Source organism: Rhyacophila brunnea, unplaced genomic scaffold, assembly GCF_057557595.1.
Source record: "Rhyacophila brunnea isolate RB1 unplaced genomic scaffold, BYU_Rbru_1.0 scaffold_16, whole genome shotgun sequence".
In the NCBI taxonomy this organism is placed as follows: Eukaryota; Metazoa; Arthropoda; class Insecta; order Trichoptera; family Rhyacophilidae; genus Rhyacophila; species Rhyacophila brunnea.
The window spans coordinates 4,216,275-4,236,723 of NW_028232816.1; the positions used below are offsets into that span (position 1 = coordinate 4,216,275).

Genomic DNA, 20,449 nt, shown 5'->3' on the forward strand with positions numbered 1-20,449 from the left:
CCATCCAACCAGCGAATCTTTGGCCTCCCTCTTCTACGTCCTATTGGATTGCTGGACATCACACTCTTTGCCGGTTCATTGTCATTCATACGGTGCACATGACCTCACCATCGCAGTCTCCCAATCTTAATTGATTGAACTGCGCTGCAATCTTCGTACAGCCCGTAGAGCTCAGCATTATATCTTCTCCTCCAATTGGTGCCATCCCTGATCGGTCTATATATACGGCGGAGAATTTTTCTTTCAAAGATGTTCAGGGCTCGTTCATTTTGCAGAGTTAATGTCCAGGTTTCCGATGCGTAGGTGAGCACTGGCTTTACAAGTATCTTGTAAAGAGTGCTTTTAGTTCGGCGAGATAGTATGCGGGACTTAAAATGTCTTAACAGGCCAAAGTAGCATTAAGCACCTGCAGTTGGCTGTTTTGTGTGGAGAACGATATCGCATTTATTTATAGGTTTAGGAGTTTGAAATTTTTTGTGAGCATAGAAAACATAATGCCATCAAAATCTCATCTTTGGTCAAAAGTGGAGTTAGCTGGTTTGCAGATTAATCAGTCATATAGTATAACATTCGTTTCGACAAGTGACGTACTACAAAAATTTGACCATGTCTACTGAGGGTATTTGATGTAATTTTAATTTTGTATTCTATGAGAATTGGTTTTAGCAACCCCGGATTCACCCTTCGGCTCTATGTATTGTAACCCTCAGCCAATGACATTAATATGGACGAAGCATCTAGAAAATAAAATGACACTCACTTTGTGTCGGGTCTGCCGGATGGCGAAATTCATATTTTAATATCGGTATCCTACGCTCAAATGAACATTCTGCTTGCAAGCGGTCTGGCGACACCGCTGGGTCTGCCCATACAAAATTTCTGACTGTCAGGTTTCGACTCCACCGTTATTATTGTGTTACAAAATGCCAATGTGCCTAGTTAAAAATTGTAAAAAAAATCTACTAAACAATCCAAGAAAGATGGGATAACACTTTTCATGTGTTAGTATTATTTATTATTTATAAAATGCCATTTTAATGAATGCAATTGAATGACAGAAACCATTGGACAGTCGTCTGTGATGCGCTGGGCTCACTTGCGTCTAATCTCCGAGAAGTCATAAGTAACCGAGAATCTGTTTCTAACGCAATGAGTCATGACACTAATACGCCATTACAATAAAGGTTATATTACTATAAATTCTCGAAGCTTGTATCGCATAATGGAAACGGATACGTCATATGGTCACGTGACATCTACCTATACATCTGTGAATGACTTTCATGCACAATTTCTCGTGCGCGCCGGTATGAAGTGAGTTGTCCATTTAATATGTCATTGCCCTCAGCGCATCTATTCTATACACAAGGCTACTATCGGCAACTGTCGATGGTAGTTTAGCGTATTTATGTATTGAGGTATTTTAATTGTTACAATAAGTTAGCTCTCTAAACTGTCAAATCTGTCTATCTCGCTCTTAAAGTTAACATAGCCAAGAGAGGTACTGCTAAAACATAGCACTTTTTGACAGTTCAGACAGTTTACTTATTGTAACAATTAACTGTCTCAATACATAAATATGATAAACTACCCTTGATAGCCACCGATACCGGTCTTGTGTATAGAATAGATGCGCAGATCTTTATTTTTGTCTTTTATTTAAACAAATAATTTATATTAGATGTTAAAGAGGCTAATAAATTAAAAGATATGTATGATTTGCTCGAGTCTTCAGATAGGTTTATAGGTTAGGTATAGGATATAAGTTTTGTATACTCCATCAAATCGTTGATTCACCTTTTACTTTACAGCTGGCTCCCGGCGACGGCCTTATATGTTCGGACTGCGTGCGGAGACTTCGTGCGTCTCTCGCGTTCCGTAAGTGCGTAGAGTCCGCTCAGAATTATCTCCAGTCGCAGGATTTCACAACAGAAATAGGTAATTTATTAATTGAATTGGCATTTAATTGGTAGAACTGCATTGCCTTTTCAATGAAAACTGTGAAAAGATATTTTATGTAAAAAATCTTTCTAGTAAAATACATAATAATAATAGAATTAAATACAACTCAACTGGTGAACTTAAGAGTGAACAGATTAATACAACGCACACTCTCTTTCTGTCATGTCTTAGGAGATATTAGTTAGTGTCTTACTGAATGAAGATGGGTTTGTAGCCCGCAACAGCTGTCAACTTAAATAACTCAATTACCATAGAATTAACGAAGAGGATTTTGAGGAAAATGTATATTTTTCAAATTTTACAGTTTAATAAGGAATTAACCCAGACATTGCAGTATTTAATTGAATTAGTGATTCAAAAAGGGTTATTCGATTTTATGACACATTAAAGAAATTTTTGACTTTTTTTTTTTGCTGAATTATAAAGAGAAGACATTTCTACATCGAACGGCATTAGTTTGTTTCCTTATTGAAATATGGTATCGTTATCTATGTTTAATTCAAAGAAAATTAATAAGTATGACTGAAAAAGTGTGCACTATTTTTGATCGGCTGTTGCATACCTATACTATTATGGAATGGCTTAGGCCAGGATACCAATCCCCGAATGAAGCACTATGACTGGTTGCGCAACGGAAGCGCAAGCCTTCTTCAACAAAGTATATTAAAACGCAACCGGTAGTGTCGACTGCAGTATGGAATTGAAGTACACATGCTTTGGCGATAGAGGCGCTAGCAACTCTCCGTTTGACATATTATCAAACGTCGGAAATTCGTACGTAGTATGTTAATCAATTTTTTTCTATCTTTTACATAACTATTATCGCTGGGGCGGCTCTCGTGGTGAAGTTGGTAAGGCGCTCGCCTTCCACCCGAGAGTTCCTGGGCTCGATTCCCGGTCGTGACAAAAACATTTATGTGTTTTTCTCAAAGCCTGGGTGTTTGTGATTGTTCAAAATTACTAACAACAACCACCTTGTACGAAAAAGCAAGGACATGGTTATTAATAATTCTAAAAAAAAAAAAAACTATTATCGCTGAAAGTATTATTTTGTGTTTAAATTCTCATTTAAATATATATTGTGATTTTGTAATACAGAAACACACATGTTTGTTTGCAAAATACAACAGAAATTCCGTGTTGTAATATTGTTATATTGGAGACGTAACTAGCTTGTTTAAAGATTAATTGGCTGCGTACTTCAACAATGAATGGTTTGATAATGCAACATTAACGGTAAGTACTGATAAAATATGAAGTCATTACCAAAATGGATAAAAATGTTATTTAATTTCCATGAAATTGACAAGAGTTTCGTCATGACATGTTTACTTTCTATCTTACTCTAACGCATGGACATGAGGGATAAGCATGCTGAATGCTTTCTCACTCGCACTTATATTTCGCGTATCCATTCCATTCGAAGCTCTATACACACAATATCTCCTGTAAACCTAAAAATTTTACGTGCTTCAGTTGAAGCGGTTCGGTGACGTGTTTTGCAGTGCTTCATTCGGGGATTGGCCTCCAGGGGTGAAGAACCTGCCTGCGACCTTTTGACTGAATCCAAATTTTACAAAATAAATCCTTTTATTTTTATATAACTTTTTATTTATTAGGATGAACATTTCCCCCAGTTAGCGAAAATCATTGATGAGTAGAATAATTATATATTCAAGTCATTTAAAGAATACGCAGCTGTTATTGACGTATTAATTGTAGAATACAATGAAAGGTTTACCGATTTTGAGACTCATGAAATCGCATTGAAATAAGCATTTCAGCCTCACCTAGTTGATGCCATCAAGGCACCTAAAGAGCTACAGATGGAATTTATTGAGCTCTCAGTAGATGATATTTTCAAGTCATTGTTTGATGCTAATAAAGATCCAATTTACAGCTTTCCTGCTTTTCAACCACATATTTCTGTGAATCTACATTTTCCTATCTAACCCTAACGATTAAGGTCACAATTGACAGATACCCATTTAGAGCATCAACTGAAACTGTGGACCTCTACGTTGCAACCAAATATTCCAAGGCGGCTCTCATGGTGCAGTGCGTAAGGCGCTGGCCTTCCACTCGAAAGTTCTGGGTTCGCTTCCCGGTGAAATATTTAAGTGTTTTTCTCAAAGCCTGGGTGTTTGTGATTGTTCAAAATTACTAACAATCACCTTGTACGAAAAAGCAAGGACATGGTTATTAATCATTTTAAAAAAATCCCAAATATTCCAATACTTTCCATAAAAAATCATACACAACCCACCCAGTCATCAAAAGCTTAACATAAAAAGCTGTCAAATTAATAAATGGTTTTCATTAATTTTAAATATTTACTATATCCGTGTAAATATATGTATATTATAATGTATATAGGTAATAGGTAGGTATACATTTTAAAGGGTAAACCCGTAAATAAATAAGTTAATAAATTTCATTGATTTCCTTCATTTACAAAATAATCGATTTACACGGTTCACTTTTATGCGGTCTAAAAAAAACAAAAAACGTAATGTCTTAAAAAATTCTTTGGAACCCATCAATCATGTAATTTGAGGGATGACTGTACCTACATGCATTTTTATGTATGTTTCTTAAATGCGGCCTTATTTGATTTAAGATAAATGAATGCGGCATTCCGACAGGAAAAGGTTTGTCACCCCTGGTTTAGGCAATACATCATTCGTCAAAGTATAAGTCTTTTGGATCGTTACAAATTACATTCTTAATAATTTTATCCCTTAACATCCCTTAGGCCAGGGATCGGCAAACCGCGGCTCGCGAGGAGCCACATGTGGCTCTTTGGGTATTGGCGTGCGGCTCTTTGCCAAATTCCCAATTCACATTTTTTTACAAAAAAGGTATAATTGTTGTCGTTTTAAATCCGCCCATTGCAATAGTCGACAAATTAAATTTTTCTCCATTTCATACTGACACAAGCACTTTTGTGGATTTAACAAGAAAAGAGTTATGTAGCTCCAAATTTGTAGGTCTTGCCACCAAAATTGAGGATTTGAAGAGAGAAAAATGCAATTTAATTTCACAACACAAATGGAGCGCTCTAAAACATCTACATAAGGTAGATACTACGATTTTTAATACATGGAATAGCTTTCCTAACTCATATTCGAGTCTACATAGTATGTATGTGAACAATCATTTTCAAACATGAACAATATAAATAGCATCTAGAGAAGCCATATAACTGATGACAGCTAAAACACTAACAAGAAATACTAAAAGATCTACATAATAAGGTAAATATTACGATGAACAATATAAATAGCATTTAGAGAAGCTAAATAACCGATGAAAATTTGGAGTCACGCCTAAAATTGAAAACTACAAGTTACATACCAAACATACAGACACTCTCCAAAGAAATGCAAGGAAGGTCATTGTTCACATTAGTTTTAAGGAATGCGTGAAAATTGTATGTAACTCATTTTCTGTAAAAATTATGTTTATAATGTCAACAATAAAAAAACTTATATGTGCGTTAGTTTTATTCGCAAAATCTTCTTCACTTGATAAATAAACAATAACATTCACTGAAATAAATCATATTTATAAAAATATATGTATGGCTCTCGAAATTTTTTTTAACCGTTGCTATACTCATATTTGGCTCTTTTGGTCCAAGAGTTTGCCGACCCCTGCCTTAGGCTAACGCCCTGTATATACAACATTCAACTTGATTAGAATTTTCACCCTGTATCATCAGTTTCAGAGCCATCTACTGTAAAGCAAACGTATCAAAACCATCCAACAACGAAGCAAAAGACACCACCTAAAATTATCAAAAGATCTCAACCGGTAAAAATTCCACAGAGGACAAAAATCCACAAAGGTGAGAATGTGAATACTTGATATTATTTTTTCTTTACACATAGTTTGCATCGAGAGGTAGATGTTTGTTTGCACTTGATGTTAAAGGAATAGTTTTGAAAAAATTCGTATTACGAATCACAAATTTTAATATTAATGGGCTTAGCGCACATATTTGTATGTCCAGTTTTTTGTCGCTGTATCTTAAATAAGTACATACCTCTAGAGTTGGGTTTCGGGAATTCTCAAGAAATTTTCGAAATTTTCCATCCCGAATCTCGAGAATTTAAATTTTTAACATTACGGGAAATCCCTGATGTCGAGAATCTTTTCTCGGGATTCGGGATTTCTTTATTATCAAATATTAATTGAAAAAATGACTTTCTATATGAAAAAAGTGGACAGAAAACTCAAAACGTTCAAAGACTGATCGGAGCATTTAACACAAGCCAACGTTGACTCAAAATGAGCGCAATTTTTGCAACATCGTTGAATTTTGTGTCTCAAAAGTGTATGCGATTGTCAGACGCAGCAGTTGACAGTCTGTGTTTTTTGAAATCCTATTTTAATAAGTAACGTTTTGAATTATTTTTGTTTTCCTACTTCTATTTTTTGTTGTCTTACATAAATAAAAAAAAATCAATTTTTTTCGAATTTTTCTGTTTTTAAGCTGATTTTAGGATTTTTACAGGTTTTTTTTTAAATTCCCCGATTTCTCGAGAATTCCTTTCTGGACATCCCGAATCTCGAGATTGAGATTTTCTCGGGAAATACCCAACTCTACACACCTTTGATGTGGTTATTTTGACAAAAATGAGTTATTGATGCCACGTGATGCGCATTATTTTTCTCTACCATATGTATTATATCACTAGAAAGACCAAATAAAATATTAAATCACCAAATAAAATCAATATTAAATTAAAACTATATATTTAGGAAATAATTATTATAACTGATTCAGCTACTATATGGAGTTTGCGTCATCTGATATCGCTGACCATATGGAAATCGGGCAAACAATCATTGCAATCAGCTATCTACTGAGTTTGCCATAATTGGACACTATAGGAAATGGATATTTAATATCGTCGATCAATATGCTGACACCGATTGAATTGTTTATCACCATTGTTGCTTGAGTGATAAGCTAACAAGTCGTAAAAGAATTATGTTATAGTAAAAAAGGATGATTTACTTTTTTCTGCTGTCCCGGTCGGAATCTGCAAATCGTTCCTGGTTTTAATAATATGTAAACAATGAATTATAGGATGTACAATACTTTTTCTTTTAGAACCACCAAAACCGGTAATCGTGGATGACACGAGTGACGAATCGGACAGCTATTCAATGAGCGATCATTTTAGCGACTACGTACTACCAGAAGGTAAATATTAATTTTAATTTAATATAATTTGCAATATGCAAGATTTTGACATCTTTGAGTCAAACCTCAGAGTAACAATATAAAGAGAGTGGCTAATGTTCGGCAAAATAAAGCCGTGTTTCTTGCGCACAACGCACAATAGAACCTCAATTTTATTATTATTAACTTAACTATGAAACATTATACTGTCATGTTGTTTCTCAGTACAACTACCAAATTTAAACAAAACATAGTTAACCGTATTTTCTACTAAATTAACTAAAAATAATTACTACTAACTTTATATGTAATACAAAAACAATAAATTTCAGCAACACATGCTCACCGTTTTTAAATGACTGTAATCATTCAAATCAATATTTACCGGCGACGAGTACAGAAAATATTTAATTCAGCCGTAGAAATTCCATCTCACTCTAGCGCATATTGCAAAGATGTAAGCGTGCCAAATGCCTTTTCACTCGCACTTATGGTTCGTTTGTTCAGGCCTTGAGTCAAACTGTATTTCTAAACACTTAAATTGCGATGTTTATGGTATATTTACTCTAAATATAGTTAAAAAGTAACTAATTTTGAACAAAGATAATGGATGAGTACAGCTTTAGTCGTCATCAGGAACCAGTGGCGAAGGGTGGAGGTAGGCTGTTAAGATCAGACATAACTAGCGCACACTAAACTTTGTCAGTCAAACGTATTTGTTTTCATTGAACTAAGACTACAATGTGTAGATAGTGTATTAAATTAGTTAATTTTTTAAATTACTTTAAACCCTGCCTAATCCAAGCAACAGTAGATACATAAATATCTATATCTATAAAATATCTAAAATAATGCAATTAAACCATACATAATTTTAGATATCTTATAGATAGACGAAAAATTTTTATCGTCTATGGTTTGGTAAGGCAGGGCTTACTGAATTTTAAAAAACTTACCAACACCATCTGTAATATGTATTTGTAATTCAACGAAAACAAATAAGTATGACTGAAAAAGTGTGCACTATTTTTGTCAGATCGCCCAAAGCATACCTAAACTATTATGGTTTAATTTAGGCAGGATTTAATTGAATTTTAAAAACTAACCAGCACCATCTGCAAATTGTATTCTTAGTTCATTGAAAACAAATAAGTATGACTGACAAAGTTTAGTGTGCACTATTTATGTCAAATCTTAACAGCCTACCTCCACCCCTCGCCACTGTCGGGAACGTGTCAAGCCGGTGTGGGTTCTGGCTTCCTCCAACAACTCTCTCTACCTACCACTTTAATGATTTTTTGACCGGCCTCTTCTCTATCATATTGTGAGTTGCCAGTACTGCTTTAGTTTTTTCACAAAATGCTCTCTCCTGACATCTTGATACCTACATGGATAACTTTCATCGGAATAACAATCTACTGATTAAGAGAAAATATATCGTTCTTTCGTTGTTGTTACTTAAGTGTTAGTTTTATGGTATTTCAGAAGCTAAAATATTAGTTGCACCGCCCCCGCCTCCACCCCCGCCGGAAATAGAGAAACCAGAACTAAAACCGCCGGAAGAAAATGGAATACCACTGAACAGCTTTCCAGAGGAGAATCCGGAGTCTGAATCATCATCAGAAGAAGAAGATTTTGAGTTTTTCGGTGCTGTCACAGAGACACCGCAGAATATGTTTAGTAAAGTGAGTAACATTACATTTTTACCATGACAATTGTACACATCTATAGATTTACAAGCTTATTCGAAAAAAATACTATTAAAACAGATGCAGACATGGTCACCATTAGTTTGTACGAAACGTCCGCACTCAATACTATAAAAATACAGTTTACATTGCGATAACTAGGATGTCAAGAAGGTACCAATACTTTGAAATATCAATATCTCTTGACTAGGGATCCTGAGCTATTTTCGATACCTATGAATCCCGGGATTGATAAACATAATCCCGAAACTTTCGGGATTGATTTTTTTATCAATTTTTATGAAAAATAAAATAAAAACGAAAATATAACAGAAAAAATACTTTTAATAACAAAATAACTACATTAGAAATAAATTGAGTTTGAATGAAGTTTGATTTATACCCATGTGTAAGTTGCCGATTCATTTTATTTTTTCACATAAATTAATAAAAATGAGAAAGATTGGAAAAAGACAATGCTTCGCATGATTAACAAAGTAATTCCATCCTGATCTCATACGTTTTATGGCAGTTTCATATTTGGCTGACTAATTAGATTTATGAAGCGGAAAGGCCATAAGTACACCATGATTTGCTTTACTATTTTAAATCTCGCTAACCCATTCATTAAGTCTTTACTATCAAAAACAGCAATCTCATATTAAATTCACATTATTATTTATATTACAACATTATTTACTCCATTAAACTTGTGTATTTCCAAGGTTGAACGTATACAATATTAACAATAAATGTCTTAAATAGTATAAATTATACTAGGTTTATTTTTGACCGATTTTATCAATGTTATTTGTAAATATAAAAATTTTATATTCATAATAGAAAAAAATTCCAATCTCGGGACCAGTCCCGGGATCCTGGGATTGTCAAATTGTAATCCCGAAATCTCGGGATCAGAATTTTGGCTCGGGATTGGATTCCCTACTCTTGACTGATACCAGTATTGACACTTTTTTAGTAAATAACGGATGATTCGATACTTATTCCCTAAATAGAATATTTAAATGTTGACTACCATGCATTAGAATATTTCCAATATGTTAGTCATTATTTTCAGTGTAGTTTTTCTGATATTTTTGCTCCAGATGGAAGTGTTGTGTTTTGACATTCTTTTTTCTATATAAATTTTATATATAAAGGGTTATCCAAATTTTGGTACGAATTTGTTTTTTACACCGAATAAAGTCAGTGTTTCACGAGCTGTGTGGCGTGTGGCCCCATCCTGTTGAAACCACATGTTTTCCAAATTGAAATCTTCCAATTCTGGCCACAAAAAGTCAGTTATCATTTGCCTATAGTGAACACTATTGGACCGTAAGCCCCACCGAAGGCGACCACTGGTGGCCGCCATTAGCGGTTTGGTCGAGCCACTAGTGGTGTCCATTAGTGGCGGCCACAAACGACTGGTAAAGCCACTAGCTGAGATCATTTGTCTCGCAGGTAGACTGAGAGTCGCCGGCGTTTCTGCCTTTTAATGTTTTAAGCATTAAATTTTGTTAAATAACCATCCTGCAAGACTTATATTATATAAATCATGATTATTATTTTAAAAAAAAATACTGCTTTTTTGTAATATTTAAAATGTACAGATATTTCAGTATCAATACTTGCAAATATCGAAACTCAATACCAATACCAAGTATGTTTTTTTTTTCAATGACAGCCCCTGGTGACAACTGATACCTTATAAATAACATTGATATGTGAAGTGGTGTTTTTAAAAAATGCAAGGAGTGCAGTGCAGTATTTTCCATTTCGATGTCTTCCTGTCAATCATTCATGCGGTACACCTTACCTGCCATTGTTTTCTCTTAATTTTTTCAGACGGAGTTCGATGTCGGTGAACAAAGAACTCTACCTTACGTGTTAGATAACACCGACAGAACTTGTGAAATTTGCCATAGGGAATTCAGTTTTTTCGGGTATGTATTGAATCTTTTAAAATGAATTTTTAACAATATTAATTTATATGATGGATAATTAAACTAATTATGACTTAGGTACTCAAAAACTTATCAATAATGAAAAAATGCACTCATCGTCCAATGTGTAATACCCCGTTTACACATACATGGATTTACTGCTAACAGTATTTATTATCGCAGCCATAACAAAAAAATGCACGTGTAAACACGTATTATCATGCAAGTTGCAAGATTGTATGCATGTATCAAAAAAGTTCAGAAGCTTCCGAATTTTTATGCAATAATTGGTACTTGCATGGCGGAGAAATACGAACAACACTGCACAGAATATTTTGACGTCTACCGATTATCTACGCACCATACGATGACAACATCACGTCTCGCTTACGCTTGAAGAATGAGATTGGAGAGACACTCAGTACTTTTATGTGTAAACAGTTATTATCGTGATAGTTTAAAATACACTATTGGTGCAAGAAAATCCAAAGTCACTTGTCAGGATTGCTCATAACGCCGTTTACAATAATATAGCACAGCAACGAATTTAAGACACTGATGTGTGAAAAGACATCTTTATTCTAGCATATGCCGTACATAATCCGTCACTGTTTCCATCTGATAACTCCACAGGGAAATCACTGATCCCCTACCCGATATCTGTGTTTCTGTTTATTGCCGTTACTTACGGTTTATCATTCTTTCCGGAAATTTGTACGCTGCAGTTGGCCGTATCACAGTTCACTGTGAGATGTTGTATCGGAAATAGATGACCGTATAGTATTGAAATCTAATTCACGTCTAAATACATAAAACATTTAAAATCTATATAATAAAAATCACCAGAATACAAGGGAAAGACAGAATAAAATAGTTAAGTAAGTAAATTAGGAATAGAACATATCATATATATTTTTATAAAATTCTGGACGGTTACAATATATAAGGGCGGTTAATAAGTATCAAGTTGTAACAATCAATATAAAATTTATTTAAATTTACATAATTAAATTGGAACATTACTGTCTGCAATGCTCCACGAACAATGCGTATTTTTTTTATCTCAATGCTATGTGGCCATCTCTCTGGTAAGACAGCTCATGGTGAACTGTGATACGATAAAATGTAATACATACAATTTACGTGTAACCGCTATTCGTTTATTACAGAGAACTGTTGAAGCACATGCCCGAGCACTACCCGAACCACATATGCGATATCTGCGGTAAGATCTGTGCGACGAGAAAAAGCCTAGTGTTCCACGCCAAGACACACACGGACGTACGACTGGACTGCTCCATGTGTGACAAGTCCTTCAAGAACAAGTCCAACCTGAACGCCCATGTCAAGGTGCAGCACAGGGGCGAAAAAATACTCTTTAGGTGCTCGCTGTGCGGTGAATACTTGAACACATACAATGCTAGGTGAGACTAGATACGTTGAAAATAACCTTCTTCTATAGAGATGGAGCTTAAATGTATGAAATTGAAGCAAAAAAAAAGTCTCTAGTCTGAAGTTAGCAACAAGCAATGACATATTAAATGGACGACTCACTTCATACCCGGCGCGCACGAGAAACTGTGCATGAAAGTCATTCACAGATGTATAGGTAGATGTCACGTGACCATTGACGTATCCGTTTCCATTATGCGATACAAGCTTTGAGAATTTATAGTAATATAACCTTTATTGTAATGGCGTATTAGTGTCATGACTCATTGCGTTAGAAACAGATTCTCGGTTACTTATGACTTCTCGGAGATTAGACGCAAGTGAGCTCAGCGAATCACAGGCGACTGACTGTCCAATGGTTCCTGTCATTCAATTGCATTGAATAAACATTCATCAATATCTTAAAATGGCATTTTATAAATAATAAATAATACTAACACATGCAAAGTGATATCCCATCTTTCTTGGAGTGTTTAGTACATTTTTTTACAATTTTTAACTAGCTACATTGGCATTTTTTAACACAATAATAACGGTGGAGTCGAAACCTGACAGTCAGAAATGTTGTATGGGCAGACCCAGCGGTGTCGCCAGACCGCTTGCAAGCAGAATGTTCATTTGAGCGTAGGATACCGATATTAAAATATGAATTTCGCCATCCGGCAGACCCGACACAAAGTGAGTGTCATTTTATTTTCTAGATGCTTCGTCCATATTAATGTCATTGGCAACAAGTGATTTTGGATTGCAGGTTCATTTGGGGAGAACTATGACATTCCAGATTCACCATTGATTTATTACGCATAATATACATGATTCCATGTGCAGATATTGCCAAAATAAACCTTGAATACTTCATAGGATTGGATATTGTAATTAAATTCATCTTCAATTTGACACTTCATGCATCACACACATTGTTGTATCAAAACAAAATACGAGGGCAGTATGATAAGTCGAAAGAATGATTTTTTAAGCAAAACATTTTATTTTTCAACAGTCCTCTTTCAGCTTGATACACTTAGTCCAGCGCTTTTCCAATTTTGTGACAATTATAATAATAATATAATAATACGATCCCTTCCAAATAATATGATTTGTCCAATCCTTCAAAATAGGCATTTTTTTTCATTGATGAACTCATTAGTGCCAAATCTTTTTCCACCAATCCATTTCTTTGAATCTGGAAATAGTCACAGGGGGCTAAATCTGGAGAATATGATGGATCAGAACACAATTCTTACTTCAATTCATGCAATTTCGCTTTGGAAACGACACATGTGTGCATCCGTTCATTGTCTTGGTAGAAGAGAACTTTTTTCTTCACAAAATGCAATCGTTTTCCCTTCAAAGAGTTGTTGAAACAGTCCGATAAATTGTAGTAATATTAGTTGATGTGGATTATGCCATGTGCATCCCAAAAAACTGTCGCCATAACCATTCCAGCCGATTTAACCACCTCTGCCTTCTTCTGTGCCGATTCACCAGGAGAAACCCACTTAATTTGTCACACGTGTGTTAATTGTCGATTGTGAGCAATCGTGGCAACCATATTGCAGTGAGCTTTCTCATATCCAAATGTTTTGAACCTATTCAATTGGGATGCCTACAGCCTCACCAATCACATGCATTTTCACTCGCTGGTCGTTCATCACAATATCATGGATTTTTTCAATCATTACTGGTATGATGATTTCAATTGGGCGTCCTGAACGTTCAGCATCACTTGAGCTATGTGAGAATTGCGACTGTAAATTCATCTTTTTTTTACCTGAATTTTACCTGACTTATCATACAGCCCTCGTATAAAAATTAGTTATCCTAGTAGTGGTTAATTAAAGATCCTCATCAATTTCACATTGGCAGCCAAAAGCAACATATTTTTAAAATGAATAATCACTGAATGGTAGAGGACATCCCTGTGAAACATCATTTTGAATTGAACCATACATGTAACAATAAACTTTTTGTTACAGGATTAAACACTTGGCTGAGAAACATGGGCGCGAAGACAAGGCGTATAAATGCATGCAGTGCTCGTGCAGATATCGTCTCGGCAGCCATCTTAGGGCGCATGTTCGGCGTGTGCACCTCCAGGAGAAAAATCACAGGTGCCATGAATGCGGACTCTCCTTCTTCACTCGCAAATGCCTCGAGAACCATAATGTTAAGCATTCAGGGGAGAGAAACTTCTCCTGCACCATTTGCAATAAGACCTACGGCAGAAAGGAGTCTTTAAGGCAGCATGCTAAAACTCATGAAATCGATAAGGGATTCGCCCAAGATAATAGCTTTATGAGGATGCCTGATCAACGCTTTATGAGGATAAATTGAATGAATGTGCAAACGTAGTAGAATATAATATCTTAACTCGTAAAATTGAACAGGCTTAAATGTTATTTTAATCGTGAGGCCATTACAGTATATGATTAATAGCCATTTCAATGTACCCTGACTCAAATGATAGTAGTTAAGTAATACAGTAAAACCTCTCTTTTTCGAAATTTCAAATTACGAATTACAAAATGGATGTATTAAGCAGCATTTAGACCAAGCGAGCGAATGTTCATTCTTCCCCCACTCCAGCGAAATTCTCTTGACGTTAACGCTTTTTGTCTATTCTTTTGGATTCTACGGAGATTCACTGCATTTAGCTAGATTGCTTATTCGTTTGATCTAAACGCATGCTTGAGCGAGAGCACAGTTGCGATGACCATTATTTCGTATTCGGTCACGCTCGCTGGTGGAACGGTTTCATCAAAGTGCTCTGTGCTCATTGCCGAACATACTTATATGATTACTAAATAGATCTCATTCTATATTCTAGCTCTTTTAGTTTAAACTTGTTTTGTGTATATTGTGATCACTAGACGTTTACACCAGCCGAGCATGAACAGAATGCTCTAGCTTTCGCTCTACATTCTTGTTCATTTGGTCTAAATGGACCCATACGAATTACAAACTTTAATACAGAATAGATAATGGAATATTTAATGAAAATAATACTATTTTGAAGCAGATTTATAATGAAAAATTTGAATTAGTTGGGTTTCACTGTAATTTTAGGTATCTGTGTAAACAGTATGTATGTATGTATGTCTAAATATTATGATTTACGCGAAACCGTATTGAATAGGTTTTTGATACTTTTACAGTTGATCGTATTAATTGATTTTAAGAGAAAAGTGTGGATAGATTTTCATTTGGATTAAATTCTAATACGTACAATAGTGAGTTATAGTGAGTTTACTCTATACTGTCTTATTTCACTAGAATAATACAGTAAAACCTCGTTAATAAGAATTCCACGGGACCGAAAATCGAAAAAAAAATTCGAATTACGGATTATGAAATGTATGGGGGGAAATATTGAAATTAAAAAAAAAAAAAAATTTATTTCAATATTTTCATCAATATCGTTTACGATCATAGATGTGCCTACAAAATTTCCGGTGCCGTGTGTGTTAATGGGTCATAAAATGTCAGGATTATTTTTATTACCTTCTTAAAATAAGTAATTTATGATGTTTTACGAAAAGTCTCACAATTTTCAATGGCTGGCTCATGAAATAGTGTACTTTATTACGATTTATTGAATATTTTTATATACCAGTACTTCGAAATAATTACGAAATTCGAATTAAAAGTATGGTTTTATATGAAAATAATGTTCAAGGGACTTTTTTTTCTCGAAAATTTCGAATTACGGCGAATTCTTCTAATTAGTTGTTATTAACGAGGTTCTACTCTATTTGTTAAATGAGTAAATTGAATATGTCACGAAGCATAAGACAGACAGTTCTTTAATTCTCTACACAAATTTACTTCTTGCCAAATAGATATGTATATCACATATTTATTTTAATGAAATAGTTTCATTATGATTGTACAATCCTTGGCTACGTTTCATGCGGCTATTGTTCACCAAGATATAATTTAATTATTGAATGTGGCTTGAACTTGTTCATCTGTCAAGCTGGTGGTTTTTCGTCATCCATAATGTTTCTATTTTTTGATTGATTTGTATTTAATGGTACACTAATTTCTTATCAAAACGCCACTTTGTTGATTTTTTAATACTTTCACTTCGATTCGTCAACTTCCAAAATCTCTTCAATTTGAATCGAGCATATTTTTATAGAAATTGACATTTTCAGAGATATATAATTTTCAAAATTGTGTTTTCTATCCGACACCATGCTTCTCTATACGTTTCCGTCAATGTGTCACAAATCAATTGTCGTGTTGTATATATTCTATATACTCAATATGCTGTTAGTAGTAGCATCTGTCAAACTATTATGAGATTATCATATCATTTGTTTTCTTTTACGACACGATTAAATTAAAAGTTTCTTTTATTTGTGTCAGTTTATTTTTAAATTTAGAATTTGCATATGTATATGTTACGCCGATTGTGCGAAATTAAATATTACATGAAATGGGCAAAATTTTGCCTAAATCATGAAAAATGCAAGCCCGTTACCTTATTCATGAATTAGACAAAATATCTGGAGAGTGCGTGAATTCGGCAGTAATTTTTCTGTCTAGTTCATGTCTTGGACAAATTAGATAGTAGCGCTACGGTGGTATTTTTTGCAACTAAACTTAATGTATCAAAATGAGCGTGCATTGGTCAAAATGTACATATATTATCTATGGTCAAAATAGATGATCGCGCTCCGGTGGTATTTTTTGCAACTAATCAAACTAAACAAATGTCATTGATTATAATATAAAAATATACCAATCAATATGTAACTGCAATGACTTTCATATCTATTTACTATGCGCAAAGAAATCTAGAACTATAATATGATAACGGAAGAATTTTATTGAAAAGTATTTTCGTGATTTGATTCGTGCTTGGTCGATTGAATGTTTGTGATAGTTTGTTGACACTTGATAGCTAACCTCCAAATGGACATTCAGTTGAATACTTTAATTCAGAATTACAAAACCAAACCTAACCTAATAATAGTAATATTATATTATATCCAATTATAACTAATAAAACCATCCGTATTAAATTTACTTTTTCTTCTGTCATGTTGACAGTTCAAGAATTCCATACCCTGGCGAATTCATGTACCCAGCAGAAAATTTACCTAATTCATGAATAAGGCAACAGGCTTGACTGTTACATGAATTAGCCAAAATTTTGGCCATTTCATGTAATAGTCAATTTCGCACATTCGGTGTAACATATACATGTTTTCTCAGACTTACAGCTTTTAATATGTCTTCTACCTATCTTGCTTATCTCTCACATATTTGCATATGTTTCCTCTAATGCGTACAAATATAGAATATATCAGTGGCAGCTATATTATTAATAGACTTTTACTTAAATCTACAAATTAATTAATCTTATTTATTTTCTCTCCTATTTATTAATCTTGATTGGGTTTACATAACAATATAAAAAATGAGCTGCCTTCAGAGTTAGTATATTGGAGTATATTTACTGCTTAATCTTCAAACCTGCTAACTCCATTTGGGGAAATTGTTCAGGAAATAGAAAAAACTTAATAACATAGCTATCGAGCCGAATTTAACAATTTCAAAAATACACTTGGTAACGTTTTTTATTTACAAATAAGCTGCACTATGAATTAATACTCTATTTTGACATCCCTTTTATATATAAAGAAAATTTTTGAAAAGAAAAGAGCTGGGTTGTTCCATTTACGATATTGGAAATTTGACACTTGCAGTTAGCTGTTTTGTGTCAAGAATAATAATGCATCTATTTATAGGTTTAGGAGTTTGAAATTTTGCTTGAGCATAGAAAACATGCTTTATAACAAAAATCTCATTTTTGGTCAAAAGTGGAGTTAGCTGGTTTTCAGATTAAGCAGTCGTATGAGATAGATTCTCTTAGGAGTGAAAAATAAAACACTTTTTATCGTTGAATGAAAATCCAAGTTTTTATCATTTTTTATCAATTATTTAATTCCTACTTAGATGAAATAAGTCCGATCCTAAGAGGATCGTAAATGAACCTCCACAGAGTGGAGGTTTGTATAAACAGATTTTTGTTTTTATGAGAAATAGATGTTAGCCACTTGCTCAACCTATTGGGTCCATACTCTGACTTTAAAGACACGTTGAAAAACAAAATGTGTATTTGCCTATCCCAGGATTCGAACTTGGGACCAACGACATAATAACAAGTTAACTGCTCGGCTTATGATGTCTAGGCATAATTTATTGTCCTATAGTAAAATTAAATCATTATTTATCAATACGGTTTTAATCAACTGCCATAAAATAGTCATAATATATTGTTGGATTTTGTGCAATTCTCCACTGACCTAGGTAACAATATTAAATTGTCCAAAACATTAAAGTATATTGAATCACTATATTTTACTTTTTTTATAAATTAGCCGATTTTATACAAATTGTAATACCTATTATGTCTGTTTTTTTATTATTATTTATTTTGGTTACATCATTTTGTCTGATAGAACAAGATTAAAATGATAGATTTTTAATAAATAAAATTGTTTTATAATATGAAAAGTGTTTTATTTTTCAATCATCATTTTTCGACAGTTTTCAATTCTGAAAACAAAAAATAGAATTGAATATTTTATTCCCAGAGTGTATGTGAGTCAGCTATGTATACCCAAGCTATCTCCATATTATATGAGGTGATATATTTCAAAACAATACTTATCCACGAAACAAATTTTGCAAAAAAGATTGAGGTTATATAAATAATGATTCTATTACATAGAATATTGATTAAAAATGAATGTCACAAAGTTTTGCATGAGAAACATTATATTATGGATATTAATTAGATATGAACAATGGTTTTAATTGATTTCCACTATATCGTCACCTTACTATTAAAACCTCATAAGTCTGTTTGAGAAGAATGTTGAGGGGAAGGAAAAAACGTAGTAAAAACAATATTTTAAACACCTCTCTAATTGATGAACCTACTATTACTGGTTGTGAACTGTGTTACTGTTTTAATTCCATATTTAAAACCACGAGACCTACGAGTTTTAAAATTTGTCGATAGATGGACGACAGCATACTAGTCTAGAGAACCGAGGTTTTGATATGATTTAAAATGTTTTCTTGTTTAAATTTTGTCAAACAAACTTCATTTTTCCATAATATTGGACATCTGAGGTCTTAATAGTAAGGTGACAATATATCAGTGGACGTGTAAACATAACGACTTAAAATAGAGTAAAAATTATCCATTGTAAACTAAACTATTATGATTAACTATTTCTTTTATTCTACGAATAATTCACAAGATTTTTAAGAATGTACCATTCTAATTATTGAACATACATAATTTTGGAGAGCGCTTATGAGCAGGTATTAAAAAGGCCAATAATTAAAATTTGTCACCCAAGAGACACAGGTTCGATTCCCGCTGGGTGTCGCTTTTTTCAAAAAAGATTTTTTCTGTTAGCTATATTTTCTCATGAGTGTTTTAAAAATTATGATGTAAACTATTATGGTTTTGTTAGGTAGGGTTTAATTGATTTTTAAAAACTAACCAGCATCATCTGCAATTTGTATTCTTAGTTCATTGAAAACAAATATGTATGATTGACAAGTTTAGTGTGCACTATTTATGTCGGATTTTAACAACCCACCTCCACCCCTTGCCACTGCCATTTATATATGTAACTACATTTTTAAACTCAGGCAATTGAAATTACTTTGGTTTTGAAATTAAGCAGGCAAAATTTTACGCTGCCTGACACTTGACAGCGAATATAAGCACAGAATGCAATGCTGTGGCTGTCATTGGTTGGCTGGTTCAAAATACTTGGCTCTGATTTAGCTATATTTTAAAGCTCTAAGCTAGTGGATTTAGGGTGATTTTTAAACTGCAACTGATTTTATTCGATAAATCACATAGAGGTATTAAATAAAAAGAGGGCAAGAAATCGGCTTTCTCATACAACTGAATGAAGCAGGCCAACAATAGCCAACAACTTACGAGAAATAGCGACACGATAAAAAAAATGCAGGGCATCGCGAAGGATTTACTTTGGTCATTATAGCGTACCCATATAATATAATGTTAACGTGGAAATTTTGCCACAAATTGATTACCAGCCTGCCTCACCATGCTTTCATATAACCTGCCGCCCCTAGGATAAATTCTAATTTCATGACTTGTTCAACAAAATCTGGTATTCTATAGATACCAGTGGTGAAGGGTGAAG

General features: G+C 33.8%; 1 protein-coding gene across 1 annotated transcript in view; it reads left to right on the top strand.

Annotated features, from left to right (window-relative positions):
* The window catches only part of LOC147074224 (uncharacterized), a 33,496-nt gene that overhangs the window by 8,875 nt on the left and 4,172 nt on the right, over positions 1 to 20,449 (top strand). The window contains exons 3-9 of the mRNA XM_085944038.1: positions 1,812 to 1,938; positions 5,687 to 5,812; positions 7,085 to 7,177; positions 8,642 to 8,841; positions 10,690 to 10,787; positions 11,957 to 12,211; positions 14,216 to 14,350. Coding sequence (XP_085800164.1) covers positions 1,812 to 1,938; positions 5,687 to 5,812; positions 7,085 to 7,177; positions 8,642 to 8,841; positions 10,690 to 10,787; positions 11,957 to 12,211; positions 14,216 to 14,350 — 1,034 coding nt within the window. The remainder of the gene's footprint in view (positions 1 to 1,811; positions 1,939 to 5,686; positions 5,813 to 7,084; positions 7,178 to 8,641; positions 8,842 to 10,689; positions 10,788 to 11,956; positions 12,212 to 14,215; positions 14,351 to 20,449) is intronic.